Source organism: Chamaea fasciata, unplaced genomic scaffold (assembly GCF_029207755.1).
Source record: "Chamaea fasciata isolate MVZ Bird 193981 ecotype frontalis unplaced genomic scaffold, bChaFas1.0.hap1 SCAF_18, whole genome shotgun sequence".
Classification (NCBI taxonomy): Eukaryota; Metazoa; Chordata; class Aves; order Passeriformes; family Sylviidae; genus Chamaea; species Chamaea fasciata.
Window position 1 is genome coordinate 4,995,558 of NW_027094103.1, and position 16,037 is coordinate 5,011,594.

At 46.3% G+C, this 16,037-nt stretch overlaps 1 protein-coding gene across 1 annotated transcript in view; it reads right to left on the reverse strand.

Moving 5' to 3' along the window:
• Positions 1–7,133: 7,133 nt before the first annotated feature.
• MED13L (mediator complex subunit 13L) overlaps positions 7,134–16,037 on the reverse strand; it is a 166,053-nt gene continuing 157,149 nt past the window's right edge. Inside the window, exons 27-31 of the mRNA XM_066200137.1 lie at positions 15,717–15,893; positions 13,481–13,635; positions 11,430–11,591; positions 11,012–11,124; positions 7,134–9,998 (exon numbers count right to left, since the gene is read on the reverse strand). Of these exons, the coding sequence (XP_066056234.1) occupies positions 9,866–9,998; positions 11,012–11,124; positions 11,430–11,591; positions 13,481–13,635; positions 15,717–15,893 (740 nt within the window). The 3' untranslated portion in view covers positions 7,134–9,865. The remainder of the gene's footprint in view (positions 9,999–11,011; positions 11,125–11,429; positions 11,592–13,480; positions 13,636–15,716; positions 15,894–16,037) is intronic.

Consider the following 16,037-nt stretch of genomic DNA (forward strand, 5'->3'; position numbering starts at 1 on the left):
CAAAGCAAGTAAATCTACCCAGGCTGGAGCATTGGCTACCTCATACAGCCGAAGTGAGCAGTCATTTCTCACCCGGAATCCACAGGTGAGAGGTGTTTTGGGGCAACTGTAGTTTAGCTTGAACTATATTCAGCTCTTGGCTGAATTTAGTGCTCCAGACAAGACACGTTGAGGGCATTTCTTTCTCCACAGCAGCAGCTGCTTTTCTAGCACTGCTTTTCTGAGATCTGAGCTGGCTTTGCTGACATCCCCTTACTTGGACCTTAAACCCCAAGTTCCTGCTTTGGTCCGGTTGTAATGTTGAGCTGAGACCAGCCCTCTCTTTCTGTGACTGAGAGGAGCTGAGGCTGGAAGCAGCTGGGTGAACCCTTACCAGTTTGGTTGCAGTTATTTGCTGTGATGCTGCTACTCCTCCATCAGCAGCTCCCTCCCCAGCGCCCAGCCGGACACGGGCTCTGCTCAGCCCTGAGGAAACAGCTCCCCTGGCAGCGTGCCTGTGTTTGGGGCTTCACTCTGACATGTCATAGCCTCACACATTGCTGGGGAGGTGTTGGAAAGGCACCACAGCCTCTCTCTGAGCGGTGCTCTTTAAACTTTCTACTGATTAGGGGCCTTTTAGCACTCAGCTGGCTTTTCCTAATGGATTTTGCCTTTTCATTGAGACCATTTTTTTTTGCAGGCGTTGCCAAAGTAAACAGTCACGGATAGCTATTTGGAAAGCAGAGGGGAGAAGAAAGGGACATAGAGTCAGGACTGGTCCAAATGTGTCCAGACAAGCACTGTACATCAGCTGATATATGTTGGGGGCCAAGTGCTGCCAGAGTTAAAATCTCTGGGAAAAGGAGTCCATTTGCTGAGAGACAGGCACAACAGATAGAATTGCAGGGTCTTCTCTTGGATCAAAGATGCCATGCCTGAATTCTTGAGCCTTTAGGGGCAGCAGGGTGTGAGGTTGGCATTAATCAGCCCCCTTCTGATTTATTTCCAAAGTTTTGAAGTCAGAGGAGGTGTTTGAGTAATTCCAAGCTTACAGAGTTCAAGCATATCAATCCTTCACTGCTCTGAAGCAGATAATTTAGCCTTCAGCCAGCTCACTGTGTGGGAACCTATCAGGCACTGTCCTAAATGAAACTCCCTTCCTCTGCGCTGTTCTGGTCAGTGGAAATCACACATCACTGCAGAAGTTCAGAATTTGGTCCAGGCCGACAAAGAAAACTGGGTACAGTGGCTCTGTCCCCACCTGGGTCCGTGTGCCTGGGAACTTTTGTGTAGGCCCTGGGTGCACTGCAGAAGTATTTTAGGGAAGTAATATATTTATGGCCTGCATTTTCTATCAAGCTCTGAAAAGAGTTGTTCTAGATTTTACAGTTCCTTGTCTGCTGCCTTGACACAAAATAGGAGAGGAACAAAGCAGAGCTTTTGTGTAGGAATATTTTCTTTCCCTGTCCCATCTCCACACTGATTTGCTCCTTAGTTCAGCCAGCTGCTGAATGTCTGCTCTCCTTCCTCCTCAGATTAACTACAAGAGTTCAGAATTTACCCCTTCTGCCGGGACTTGCTCCTTGCTGGAAGCTTCAGCTTTGTTTCATCTTGCAAAGCAGTGAGGGTTCACCTGGCTCCTTCTGGTCAGATGAGCGTAATTCATGGACAGAGCTTGGGCTACTGACAGCTAGATCTGATCAGATATCTCAAGTGCTTAGGACTCCTGCAGCCTCCTCTCCCCACAGCAGTCACCAGAGTGTCCAGGGGCAGGCTCTCATGTGACTTTGATCCATGCCAGGGATGGATTCCAGATGGATACTTCCCCGGCATTGGCCTACAGGCATGTTTCACACAGCATTGATGGGGTGTTAACGATGCTAAAATTTCAGCCAAGCTCCTCAGACATGCTAGGTTGGGAATGAGGAGAGGAGCTCTTTAATAAAAACCTGATGTAGACCCCGGCTTTTACCTGTAGTGCAGCCAGAGGAGCCATCAGAGCACCTGGAAGAGGGAAGTGAAGGTGCAGCCCCTGCCCGTTGCCAACTTACTGAAGCACCAGTGGATCTCGGCATTTCCCAAGCCTCTGGCTGGAATCAGGGACTGGGATGAAGCCATTTTTTGGAAGGTGCCAGGTGGTGTGCAAGTGGTGGCTTGATCCTGTGGGATCTGGAGGGGACTTGCCACTGGGAGCTGCGAGGTGGCCCAGGGTGAGGGGAGCTGAGGGAAGGATCAGGCACGTCCCCACGGAGCTGTGGCTGCAGTCCTGCCTCCAGCTCCCCACAGGGCCTGCAGTGCCCTGGGACACACACAGAGCTTGGAGGTGAATGATCCTGATCAGTATCCCAGTTTAGAGGCCGTTCCAGATCTATGCGTTTGGCTTAATTTTTTAGGGTTTTTTTGTGTGTCTTACTATGAATTCTTTCTGATATATTATTGGCCAGTTCTACAACACTCTGGGATTGTTATGTAAGTCTTTGCAGGTTTTTGTTTTTGTTGTCCTAAATAATTTTACATTATCTTGACTAAAGTTTGCAAACTAATGCTCTGCATTCTGCTGCCTGAGGGCCTTAAAATGAACCAGAGCTCCAGTGAGCCAGTGGCATAGATGGTTACACAAACAAGGGGTAGCAAAGCCAACAGTGTGCCCAAAATCCCACATCAGTTTGAGCAACTTTAGAGTGTTGATCTTTCCCCTCCCCTCAATCCCTTTAGCATGCCTTCCTTACTTGCTTATTAAATCTGGAGCTGTTCTTCTGATTAACTGCACCCTTAATAACTGCAAAGCCATTGCTCAGGAGACTGAAGGGGTGGGCAGCAATTGCACAGAAACCTGGAACTGCAGTTCCATTCCATGAGTGCTAGCCTCGGGCACTGTGAGGTTATGCATTAACGCTGAGTGCCAGTGCCCCTCACCTGCACAGGCACCCTGGGCTGCCGTCTCCAAGTCTCCCAAGGAACAGGGAACTGGGGTCGAGGAGCCCACATCAGTGTTGCACATATAACAGAGGTCACCCCAAACCCCCCTCCCTGATTAGGAATCTCTACATCAAAGGATTTGTGCTTCCTGAATGGACAGGGGACTCATCCGAGTGACGTAAATAACAAAAGCAGAGAGACTCTGGGAAATTTGGTATCTACATATTCTCACCTTCTGACTGAATTTGTTTAGGGAGGGAAGATTATGTATTGTGGAAAGGGATGCTCACTTGTGTGGGATATTTATTTTAAATAAAAGCAACATTTTACTAGTGAAAAAAGGCCCAACATCAAAAACAAGTTTGCAACAAAGTGCAAAGAGATGGGCAAACAAGAGATGATGAGGGCAAGGGAGGGGGGTCCTCTGTCCCTCTGTTGCCATAGGAGCAACAGGGCCCTTGGTGGTACAAGCTGGTTTCCACTTGGGGCTCTCTCCCTGTTGTTTACAGCTCAAGTTACCCTGATCGCAGGCTTGGGCCCATGCAGGTCCCTTTTCTGTCCCCTGCCTGTCCCTGGACGCTCAGGCGGTGCAGCAGCATGTGGCACTGCATCATGTGGCGCTGCAGTGTGTGCCATTGCAGCAGAACCCTTCCCCACACACCGCAGCCCAACAGGGGGAAAGAAATCCAAGGGCAATAACTTGTAACTGAAACGTTGCTGAGGCCAGGGGCCCGGAGAGCTGCTCACAGCATCGTTCTTTTAGCACTTCCATGGGCCATTACCCTGCTGGGATTAAGAGCCCCCTGCCCTGCCATGCGCACCCTGCCCCATCACCTGCCTCTCCTGGCCTGTCTTTTCCCCAGGCACTAATGAAATTACCACCGAGACTGATTACAAGTGGGGTGGAGCACTTTGACCAATGAACCCACACCTGCTCGCGTGGTTGACCTTTAATGATCCAGCTCTGTAACTCTGCAGTTTAATTTGGTTTTTTAAAGCCCTGTTTAGGGAGAAGCTGCTGTTTCATTTGCCATCAAAACATGACCCCTGCTGGAGGATCAAGGATGTGACTTTCAGTTATTCATATGGACAACCCTACACAGAGAATGGCACAGATGTGACTAACGTGACATGATACAGCTGTCACTGGCTGCAGGAAATCACAGACAGCTAAAAAGCGTTGGCTTAAAAAGGCTTCTTAAAGTATTCACCCAACTGCAAAGGTAAAAATGTTTTTCTTACTATTGTTTTTCGGTTGACTGGTTAGCTGGCTGGTTGTGGTTTTGGTTTTATTTTGGGTTTTTTTTTCATGCATGGGATTATGTTTTACAGAATTGCAGGAACCAGTGAGCTTTTTCTGCAGGGCTCTCTGTGTGTGTAATTCTTTTTTAATGGGGGTTCTGGATATCAAATCTTTCGGCAGAACGTTCTCCAAACACTTGTAGTAGCAGCAGTACATTTGAGAATGTAGTTTGTTCCTAGATTTATACCAGCCTGACATTTTCCCAATGGCAAAATATTTAAATAAAAACAAAGAGAGTGTCAGGCTGGTAGGAGTTTTTTAAACATATGTCTAATTTAGTGTGTAAGGAAAATAAATTCCGCTTGTGGCCCTAGGCCTGCCCTGGTTGCCACGTGGGCTGCAGCAGTTCCCTGCTGGCCTGGCTGTGCTGTTAAAAGGGCCCAGCTGGAGTGAGCATCACTGCCTGGGGAGCAGCTGATGTTGCTGGGTAGATGACAAAGGTCCTGCAGGAGCAGGTATTGCTGAAATGAAACATCTGTCCAACAGGAAAAGGTGCGTGTGCTGTGGGAAGGAACCCACGTTCCTGGGATGTGACGGTAGAGGAGGTGGCTGGGTACCAGGGGTTGGCTTAGAACTGAAAGCTTTGGGGAATGGTGAGGGTGTCAACAGCAGATGCTGCTGTAGTATCCTCAGAGCCAGGTGAGAGTGGCACTGGGATTGGACCAGACCCTGTGGAGAAACCAGAGGGAGAAAGTGAATTCCAGGGGGTGTTGCAGGGCCACCAAAAATGTTCCTGTACAAAGTGTCCTCAGCAGTGCCATGCCCTGGTTTGCTGCAACGGGGCCCTTGTGCTAAGCTGGTTTTTAACCATGATTCTTAAAGGGTTCAATAGGTAGCTCTTACAGGGAAAAGCTGCTGTTTTATCAAACAAAGGAGCATGTGCTGGATGGTTTTTGCTTCTGTCAGCTGTACTGGATATGTGTGTCCATGGTTGCAGTGGCTGACAGGGCCCAGCGTGGTAGCGGAGCAGGAGCTGCTCAAACAGAACGGCTCAGACTGGAGCCTGCCCTGCCCGGAGCAGATCTCCCACGGGATCCCAGCACGGACAGCTCAGGGCAGCCTGAATTCCCAGCTGGCCTCACACAAAAACTGGGGCAGTCTTCTTCCAGGCCTCTGCAGAGTTCAGGTTGCAAACAGCCCTGAGGTGTCCATATCCCGTGGTTTGCACTGTGGGATCCCCGGGAGGGGAACAGCCAGTGAAGCACAAACCAGGGGCTGCCACATCAACTTTCGTCCAAGGGTTAAGGTTCAGTGTCAAAATAGGGAAGTGGAAGCTGCATAACTTTATAAATCCTGTTTTGTTGTCAAAGACCAAAGACATCCTGTTTGGGAATCCAGGGCTGTTTCCATTTCCACTGTAAATGGAGAGAGACTGCCCATAAACCTCATGTTTACTTCACAATTTCTAATGCTTTCTACATGTGCTGAAACCGCTTTCAGGTGGCCATGACATTTTGTCAAAAATAGAGATGGCAGTTGAGAAAGGAAAAGTAATGTCAGCTTAATATTAAAAAGCATTTTATTTATTGGAGTTCAAGAGCTGAGTCCATCACCACAGTGCTGCACACATTTGTTGTACGTATTCCATTATTGTTACAAATCAACTGAGATTTCAGTGTTTTCATTCACTTCTTCCTTACAGTCCTCATGGAACGGAATATTTAATTGGTAGGTTTTGTCTGTGAAGCCAATGAATTAGCCACAAAGTAATCTCCATGTAACAAATACTGCTCTACCATAATTCCAGGCACTTGCAGCTCTCACAGGGGAAGACCAAAGTGTAACTGTTCTGTATAAACTTGGACAGGGTAATTCAACAGTGTCACATTTGGTATCATAATTTACAGTAGTACCATGAACTAAAAGATACAAGCTTGAAAGTTTAGGAAGAAAAGGTAAAACCTTAGGAACTATTTCCTAAATAAATGCAGAACTAAGATGGACCAAAGTTCAAGTGGACAAAAATTAACAGCTACTGAGGAAATCCCAAATGGCGATTAAAGAGCCAGGGAAAGGAGTGGCAGTTCCTCCATCCAGTCACTGGAGCTGTCACAGGATGCTCATGTGGGCTCCAGCTGTTACAGAAAATAAATTCTTTTAGGACACTTTCTTAAGGGAATGAGCCACAAAGATAAGCTGTGAAACACTTGGGAGTCTGCAGAAACATCCCCATCCTCTTTTGCCGGCCAGCACTGCTGTAACAGGGGCTGTCCCTGCAGCCCAGGATGGCACAGCTGGCTCCAACCCCCCCACACATCCTGGGATGTCACTGCTGTTCATTAAACGTCATTTTTGGCACGTTTGTGTTTGGGAATGACTCTGCTAAACCCAGAGTGTCTCACCCTGAAGAATCCTCCTGGGGTACGACAGTCCAACTTAGCCCTGCCTGCAGCAGCTTCACTTAGCACAGAATTCACAGTTAGCACAGAATCCCAGAGTATCCTGAGCTGGGAGGGACCCACCAGGACCATGGAGTCCAGCTGCTGAGGGTAGGGGGTTCTGCAGCTCCTCTGGGAACCTGAGGCCGTGGCTCTGGTCCCTCATCCAGGGCTGTCCTGCAGCCACAGTGGCCCTGTCCCTGTGCAGGGAGAGGGGCCAGGCCCCACCTGCCCCTGCCAGCTCCTGTTGGAGACTCACCTGCTGCACATGGAGAAGCTCATCCATCACTGACGGATCCCTGGGTTTGGAGTCGCCCATGTAAAGCAGCCACTGCTCCCGGGGCACTGGATTATCCCAGGCTGCTCCCACCCACCCCTCTGGCAGGATTTTCCATCCTTGGCATCACTGACACCCAATTTCCCCTCACAACAGCCATGTTTTGAAACGTTTCATTCTTGTTCCATTCACATCCCTGGCTCTGCCACCTTGCAATTCCTTCCCTGGGAATGCCAAAACTCAGAGGTCAATACAAGAAAAAAAACTCCACCAACAGTTTCAGTAATTCAATAATTTATTCATCTAAAAAAGTGTGTAAAAGTATATAGCTCTCATCCACAAGGTATATATGAATGACATTTAAAATGGAGGTCTTTTATTATTATTGTTTCTTTTTATCAAAGTCTTTTTTAGTGTATTGTACCAGCGATATACTGTAGATTTAAAATGAACTTCACATTTTTTTTTGTTTTCTTTCAAATTGTCGGCTATATATAAAAGAAGCTCACTGCAAAATGCTCAGAGGAAAAAAAAAAAAAAAAGAAAACAAAAAGAAATTCAGAACTCCCCAGAAATGTACAGCTTTTACATTTAAAAAAGGTTCTGAAATATACATACAAGCATGCTGGACATTCCCCACCCTCCCGCTCCCTTTAGCTCAAACAACTGTAATAATAATTCTGATTTAGGCATGATTTTCCAAAGTTAGAAATAAAAAAAAAAAATAATAACTTTCTTCACTCTGTAGGAAAGCCAGGGCTTGTACATTTCAGATTAATTCAGTAAAAAACTCACAAGTAAAATAATGCATATTTAAGAGAAATATTATACAGAACTTTTCACACTGAAGTACATAAGATTTTTCTTTAAAATCTATTGCCATTCATTTATTTTGCACAAAAACGTATAAATATGTCACCAGCTTCTCTTAACTTAAAAAAATTAAATAAAAGACACCAGATGAAAACTACTCCTTGCTGCCCTTTTTTAAATTTCTAATTTTTGCTTAGAACCAGGTTTGTGGGGAAGAAATGCCCCTGGATAAAAACGGCCCATTTAAAAACAATAAGCAAAATAATAATCCAAAGTTCAGATGAATCCTGGGAACAAATAACCCCCAAATGGTAAAAGATTACAAATGTCTACTTTACATTTTTTTCCTCCCCAAGTTAAATTTTTTATACAAGTTTACAATCTTCATCTTTTTATGCTCTTCAAAAGGCCTTGAGAATTTTCTTTTCTGATTAAGAAAAAATAGTACTGCAATATTTTTAAAGTCAATTTTACACTGTACACATTAGATACAAATGGTTTGATATCAGATTTTTTTTTTTTAACCTATACATTGCAAAGAGGACATCCACACGGAGGGGTGGAGCAGGGAAGGAAATAATCCATTTACAGGTTCCTCTCCTGCCTTCACCTTCTCATTACACAAGCAATTCTTTTTTTTTTTTTTCTTTTATTATTTTATATAATTTGTTTTAAATGTTACATTATCTCAAGAAAAATACTTTTTAAAATCATAGAATTTCATTTTTTTTAACCAGAACATGAAAGTCTTTTGGAAGAACTCTAAACTTGGTAGTTTTTCTTCACAGCCAGGGGAGGGGTCACCCAGCCTGATCCAAGTGCCTGACCCTGGCCCCCTCCTGCTGCCCAGTGCACCCCCAGAAACGAGGGAATGGGGCTGGAATAGGACCCCCTTGGAGCCTGGAATGAAGGAGTCATAAAAATACTTCAATTAGCCATTAACCTTCCCAATGGCGATCATTTCACTAAACAAAGTAACTTTGCCACCACAGTGGTGTAACTTCAAGTACTAATTTAATGATATAATTTTTAAAAATTATTTCTTTGAAATAATATTCCTATAGTCAGAAAAAATACACCAGATTTGTGACTGATTTAGTGTAAACAAAAACCATATTTTTGGATATGTACATGGACGAGCCTGCCCAGAATTAAAGGGCGACTTGGCTTTCAGTAAATACTTTTCTAGCATCACTAAATTTACTGGAAATATATTTCAATCATAGCTCTACAATAGATTAATTTACCACTTTCCACTCGCCCTGATACTGGGCTTTAAAGTATTTTTCCTCCCTACCTCCCTCTCACTCTTCTCCCTTAGGTAGTGTTATCCTTCATTAAACACTGGCCATTCCTTGCTTTAACCAGGCTAAACACAGGGGAGAATTCTTTAAAATACAATATACCCTTACCAGAACACACTTCCCTTCCCAGACTTTGATTGTTATGAGCTTCACTTTTGATTTCCAGGTCGGAAGAGTGAGAGGTCTGTAGATAAATAACCCTAAAGTGGAACGGAGCTGGATTTTTAAGGTATTTCTACTGTTCCTGGTCCTTTATAATTTAATCCCTCCCCTCCCCAAACCTAAAAATAAATAAAGTATCTCCAGACCATTCATATCTACATGGACAGGTAACAAATGCATGCATTCATCCCAATCCACTCTGACAGGAACTCCAGGTAGACAGAAAACTCCAATATTTATACAAGACTACAACTGTGTGGTTTTGTGTTTGTGGTTTTTTCCTCCTGCAAAGTCCCAGTTTATGACGATTAAACAACGAAACACCCAAACTGGTCACTACAAGGTGGTTTTTACTCGCAGGGCTGGCACTGCTCGTGGGTCTTTATCAGTTCCTAATGCAAAAAAGATCCTGTAGTCTTCCTTAAAAAAATAAAATATTAAAAAAAAATAATCACGCTGACCAGTCGTTACCGAGCCACCAAACTAAAACTGGCTTGAGGTTACTCTGTGTTCACTGTTCTTGGATGTTCCCAGATTTTGGACTGAAGCTGCCAGAGATGTTAATGGGTAGTTCAGTTCTGAACACTGCAGAATTCACATGTGCTTTTGGAGGAACAGAAGCACAGCACAGGACTGGTCTGAAGAGAAGCAAACGGAGCTCTTTGCAGGTGGTGGCACGTTCCCGGGCGGAGGGGAGAAGCAGCCAGAAGAACAAGTGCTTGCGTGTGTCCTACAGGATGTTCATGATGGCGTTGTAGAGCTGGGTGAGCACCACGAAGTGCACGGGCAGGCAGGAGCTGCGGTCCTGCGTGGCCGGGTTACACGTCAGCCAGGACAGCGCGTTGTACTGCTCCAGCACGAACCTGCACGGCGAGCACACACATCACAGCCTGCCCTGGGGTGGTCTGTGAACGGGCTCCCCTGGACCCACCCCCTGACAGAGCCGCCAGTGTGCTGCCGAAGGAGGAACCTCACCGAAGGCAGGAGGGTTTAGCTTTGCTATGGATCAACTATTTGCATGCAGCCCTCCCAAACACACACAGATTCTGGACTCACAGTGGTTCAAATGCCACTGCTGTCAAAGACTTGGGGACTGAACACCTCTCTGGGCACCCTGTGCCAGTATTTGCTCACACTGTTCCTGTACCTAATTGCAAGTTCTCCTCTTGTAACTTGTGTCTGTTGCATCTCCTCCTTCCCCTGTCCACTGCATTCTTGTTTTACTCAGTACCTGGGACACCAATGAGAGCTCCATCCTCCAAGAGGATGCAAATTCAGATTTTCTAGAATAGTACAGCCCCAGTTTCCTTAGATTAGACATTCCTGTTCCCTGATGATGTTTGTTTGTTCACTGGGGTGTCCCACAGTGTGTGTTCCCATCACGCAGATCTGTGTCCAGTCCCCAAAGATGGAAGCAAACAGGCCCCACATCATCCTGAACAATGAAACAGACACTCTCATGTATTCAGGAACAGTGTCTCCTTTATCCCCCAATCCTAGCACAGTGCTATCAGGGAGAGCTTTAATCTCCCAGAAATCCATTTGGTTCGGTGAGGTAAGATAATGAGTGGCACAGCTCAGATAAGATGCCAGGGGAACAGAGCAGTCTGGGTGGGGGGCAAACACGGTGTCTCCCTGGCAAGGCTGAGCTGTTCTGAGTTTCCTTGGCATCATTGTGCACAGCAGAGGGAAACCCACAGAATTCCCCCTCAAACCCCTGCCCTGGAATCTTGGAGGAGGAAATGCCCCAAGACACGTAGGGCACAGCAGGGCCAAAAAGTGCTGGTAAAACTGGTAAGTAATTGTGATAGGCTGGAAACGTTTGAGCTCAGTCCCCAAATGTTTAGGGCAGAAATGAAAAGCTAAAGGGTGTTACCTCAAGACATCTGATGTAGTTTTGGAGTCGAGGGGGTGAGGAACTCGCTGAGAATTTCTGGCAGGTAGAAGCTCATCTGTCTGCGCTACAGAGATGTGGTGATGGAGAGAGGCCTGCACAGAGGGAAAGAGAAAAAATTAACTCGCTACACAGCAGGTACTGCTGAAGATTCCCAAGAAACATCCATTGTGAATCACCTCAGGGCAGCGTGGGAAGTCAGCAGTTCTGTGTTGAGACCCCCCATGACCACGTGTATTTCCAAATTAATGGTAACATTTTTGAATAAACTGACTCGAGTTCTGCAGTTCTGGAATGGGAGGGCTCAGGTTCACTCTGACACCACGGACTCCCAACTGCAGCTTTTACAGGCATGGAAATAGCAATGGATAATGAGTGCTCCATGTGGAACATGACAGACCTTCAGGAAGAGGGGACACTGGTTCTGCGCCTGAGGACAGGAGGACCAGAACCACTGCGGGAGGTTCTCGGCTTTGGCAGTGGACACAAAGTATCCCAGAGCCAGAGGCTGCTGCTTCAGCTCTTCGGGGGCTTCCCTGGAGAGGAGACGTTCACCTTGGCTCTGCAAGACAGGGAAAAGGCAGCTCAGAGGGTGTTGTCAATACAGCCCACTCCTGGAACGGTGACTTCATTTGCTAATTACTGTCCTGTGACAAATGAGCCCTCCTTTAGTCAGTCAGGAATCTTAGTCAAAGTTATCCAAGCCCTGCCTTATTCCCCTGTAGCTGGTTCTCCAGGCTTATGTTTCAGAAGCACTGTAGATTCCCGAACTGCTGGGAGAGCAGTTCACTTCATCCATAAATGTCAACAGGTTAAAAAAAAAGGGCAAAGATTCCACTGCTCAGAAAGCAGCTCAATTACAAATCCCTCCCTGCCAATCCCTTCCAGTGGGTCTGGACAGGAATCCAAGGAAAAAGCCTGGAGCAGGCACTGGGAGCCCAGGACACGAGGCCAGTGCCCAGCCATCAATTATTGCCATGACCCCGGGCCCACGGGGGAATGATCACACACTGCTGCTCTGCTAAAGCCAAACATTACACTGCAATTACCAGGCCTGGCTTAATGGTTAATGGGAATTACTCAGGTTCAGCTGGAAGGGGCTTGTCCCGGGCTCTGGGCACAGGCCATGAACCTCCCAGGGCTGCTCCCAACAGACGCAAGCTCTATTGAAAGCAAGGTCTGCATAGACGTGGGACAGAATGGATTGCTGAGGGAACTGGGGGGAGAGAGGGAGAGGAGTTGTGATTTATGGCTGCAGGGTTTGGCAGCAGAGTTTAGAAGTTTTCATTTGCCCACACACCAGTTTGAAATAACTGGGACAGCAATGTGCTGTTATCAAGCCTTTGATGGGAGAGTTGCACAATCCACACATGGTGGTTGTGGACTGAGCTCACAAAATGCAGGATTAGCATTTCTGTGGCTGAGGCAGGAGGCATTTCTCCTTCGCTGACTGTGTTAAAGCTGCACTGAGGCATTTTGGAGAGTTTGCAAGGAAAATACAGGTAGGACCTTCTACTTCCAGCGGTGAAATTACCACCATTTTAGTCAGTCACATTCAGGAGTTAGAATTCTGATCTCAAGACATCTCATTGACATATCAAAAATGATATAAAAGTTACCCTGTTTCTCTCATTAAATACTGTATTATTTAGTGAAGAAGTAATATGCTACTACTTTAAATTTAATATTTTTAAAAAACTTCACAAAAACTTGTGAAGCATAAAACTTCCACCTAATTGTGATGGAAACCATTTTAAGAGAACAGCTCAGTCTGACATGATAAAATGTAGGAGTGAAAGAGTTCCATCAAACCTGATCCAAGCTATGCCAATTTAAAAAAAAATAACTTGAATTACCAAAAATAATTTGCATTTTAAGTAATCACTGATGTTGGAACTGACTTTATAAAAGCCACTTCAAACAAAAATAACTCCCAAACGCTGTGCGCTCTGGGCTAAATATTCCGAAGAAAACAACATTTGCATAACCATCCAGCACCTGCGGAGTTTCCATGGGCAGAGTTTCATCACTGGGAGAACTCTCTCCCTCTTGCCTCCCCTGAAATCCACGGGAACAAGGCTGTCACAGCTTCCCTTCTCTCAAAGATTTGTCACTTTGTGCCAGGGACATGTCATAGGATTTTCCAGGAAAGAATGGTTGAGTACAGATTAAATCCATGCAGGGTCATCAGCTATGGCTGTGCCACACAAAAATGAAGCTGCTTTCCTCCCGCTCTCTCCCCCTCAATTATCCACCAACAACTAACTTGGAGGGTGCAAACAGACCGTGTAGAGACACCTCCAGCAGTATTTAACCTTCAATTTTAACCTGATTTTTGCTTGCTTTGACCTAATTATGTGTCAGGAGCTAAAGGAAAAAGACTTTGTTGGAGGATTTGGGTCTTTGTATTTTATTTTAAGCAGTGTGTGCCTTACGGTGCTCCAGCCTTACCCTACTGTGATGGTAGTGAGATCCCACACCAGTGCCAGATGGTGATCCAGGGGAAGGAACTGGGGAGGAATTTGGTGAAGAGTGAAGATTCCCTGTTATCAAAATTCTTATGTCATTGTCCATGTCATCTGGGAATGGGAGGTCAAACATGTCATCTGAAAAGGAAAAGAAAGGAGAATAATTTCCAATGTGCTATACTCTTTTCTCCAAGAAATGTTTATAGTTTATTACCTTTCCCTTTAATTTATTATCATTCCCTTTTTTCTTTTACGTACTCCCAAGATAGATGAAAGCAGAGATAAAGACTTTACTGTTTAATCCCCCTCAGAACCCTTGACTGCAACCACCCAGACATGAAAGGGAGAGTTGGCAGGCAGCTGTTGGGATAATGAATTTTAGCAGTGGCCACAGAGTGAACAGAATTCCCGTCGTAGCAGCTCCATAAAATCCAGACCGAATTTTGTAACAGAACAACTGACACTTCTGTACAGTTAGTCACAGTCCCATTAACGAAAACACTTGGAGTCATCACACACAGCTCCATGTGCTGCTGCCACAGGTGCTGCTCCTCAGGCTCCCAGAGCTGCCCACCAGCTCCAACCCCCGGGAACAGCCCTGGCAGCTCTGGGGAAACTGCCCCAGGAATCCATGAGGGCAGCAAGGCCCTGCCCACAGCAAGGGACTCGTGATCCTTCCAGACACTGCACCAGGATCCCAAACAACTCAGCCTTCATATCCTGCTTTCATCTCAGGAGTTCCACACAGCTCGTTAGCATAATTGGCCAGATTGATTTGGTTTATGTTAATATATGGGGAGAGCTAAAGATACAGGGAAGATGTGTTTGCCTTGTGCATTCCATCACTCATCATCTGCACACAGGTTACAATACCCTGAGTAAGTTATGGGAGGGAAGGATGAGGCACCATCAACACACAGCCAAAAATTACAGCATCACAATATGGCTTAGAGGGGTTTTTCTTACCCAGATTTCTCAGCAGGCAAAGTGTATAATGACATTTAAAGTACATTTTGGTGGGTAGACAGGGACAGTGGGAGCTGTCTGAATTAACTGCATTAATTAGAATTGCAACCAAATTTATATTAAAACACAAAGCCCTAAATAGAAGTCATGCATCCTGCATGTAATAAATAACAATTTCTCTTGAAAAAGATGAATTTACTCTGTATAAAATGGAAAAGTATGTGTGTATTGAACTAATTTCACCTGAAACCCCAGCATTGAAACAGGCAGGTGGTTGTTCTCCTTCATCTCCCAAAGAGAACCTCTGGATTGCCAGAGCAATGCTTTAACTGAAGTTTATTAACTAGTGTCCTACAGCCTCAGTAAACAAACCAGAGCTAATATCATGCTCTGCTTGGCCCCCAGAGCAGAAATGAGCTGGCTAATGGCATAGGAAGCAGCTTAATCATTAAGTAGAGCAGAGTTAAGAAAATTAAATTTAACACCATTTTGGAAAAGGCTATTCTTGTACCTGACTCTAATTAACATCTGCAGCACCAACGGGCAGGTTAATGCAGGTTAATGTTTGTCGTGCTCGGGAGGGATCCCAGTGCCTCCTGGGACAGGGATTGAGAGAGGCAACTTCACTTCAGAGGCCCTGGGACATTCCAGGAGGGACAGATCAAAGCCTTAAAAGCAGTAGCCTGCCTTCCTCTCTAACCCAACTGCCCTCCTCATTAATACAGCCACCGTACTCTTGGTTTTAATTGCTTTGCACTCATTTAAAGGATTTGGGACAAAGCAGGAAAATGCTTGTTTGGGTATAAAGCATTAACCAGAGTCTTGCTGACTCAAACTGCAGGCTCAGTGTAAAAGCACTCTGGGGGCATCAGGAAATCTCAGGTTGGGATATTTTCCCTACTCAACCACAAGTGCCTCCTTCCTGTCAGTTCTGCACGCAACAGGGCACAACGTGAAGCACAACTGGAAAACAGCAGCTGGCCTGAGCAAGTCACAACAAGACAAAGCACATTCTGGTCTGTGCCACTTGGTGCCTTGGCTGGTCCTTGTCCCTTTGGGAATAAACCAGCGTGACTCTGAAAACACACTGAGGGAAAGCACAGAGTCTCCCCTGTAGCTAAAGCCCTGCACGGTTCCCTTGCTGGGGCGCTGTGGGGTCTGCGCAGAACCCCGGCCCCCTCAGGGGTTTATTCCTGCCCAGCTCAGCTCAGCTGATGCCCCGAAAAGGCCCCAAGGGATCCCCCCTCACTCACCGTTGGTGGGGCTGAAGCCATCCTCGTTGGGGTAATTTGCAGGTGCCACCTGGATGGTGGCAGAGGTGGGGAACACCAGGATGTGTGTGCAGGAGGCGTCCTGGGGGGTGTTGAGCTGGGACGACTGCAGGTTCAGCGCCGTGCTGCGCCCGAACACCGAGCCCATCGTCACCGCGTCTGCGGGGACAGACACCACAGCACAGGGGTCACTGCGCCGCCTCCCAAACACAGGAGCTGTGTCCAGGGACTCCTCTGCCCACCCCACCTGCTCTGCAAACTCACAGACACAGCAGAAGGGCTCTATCTTCAAAAGATTACACT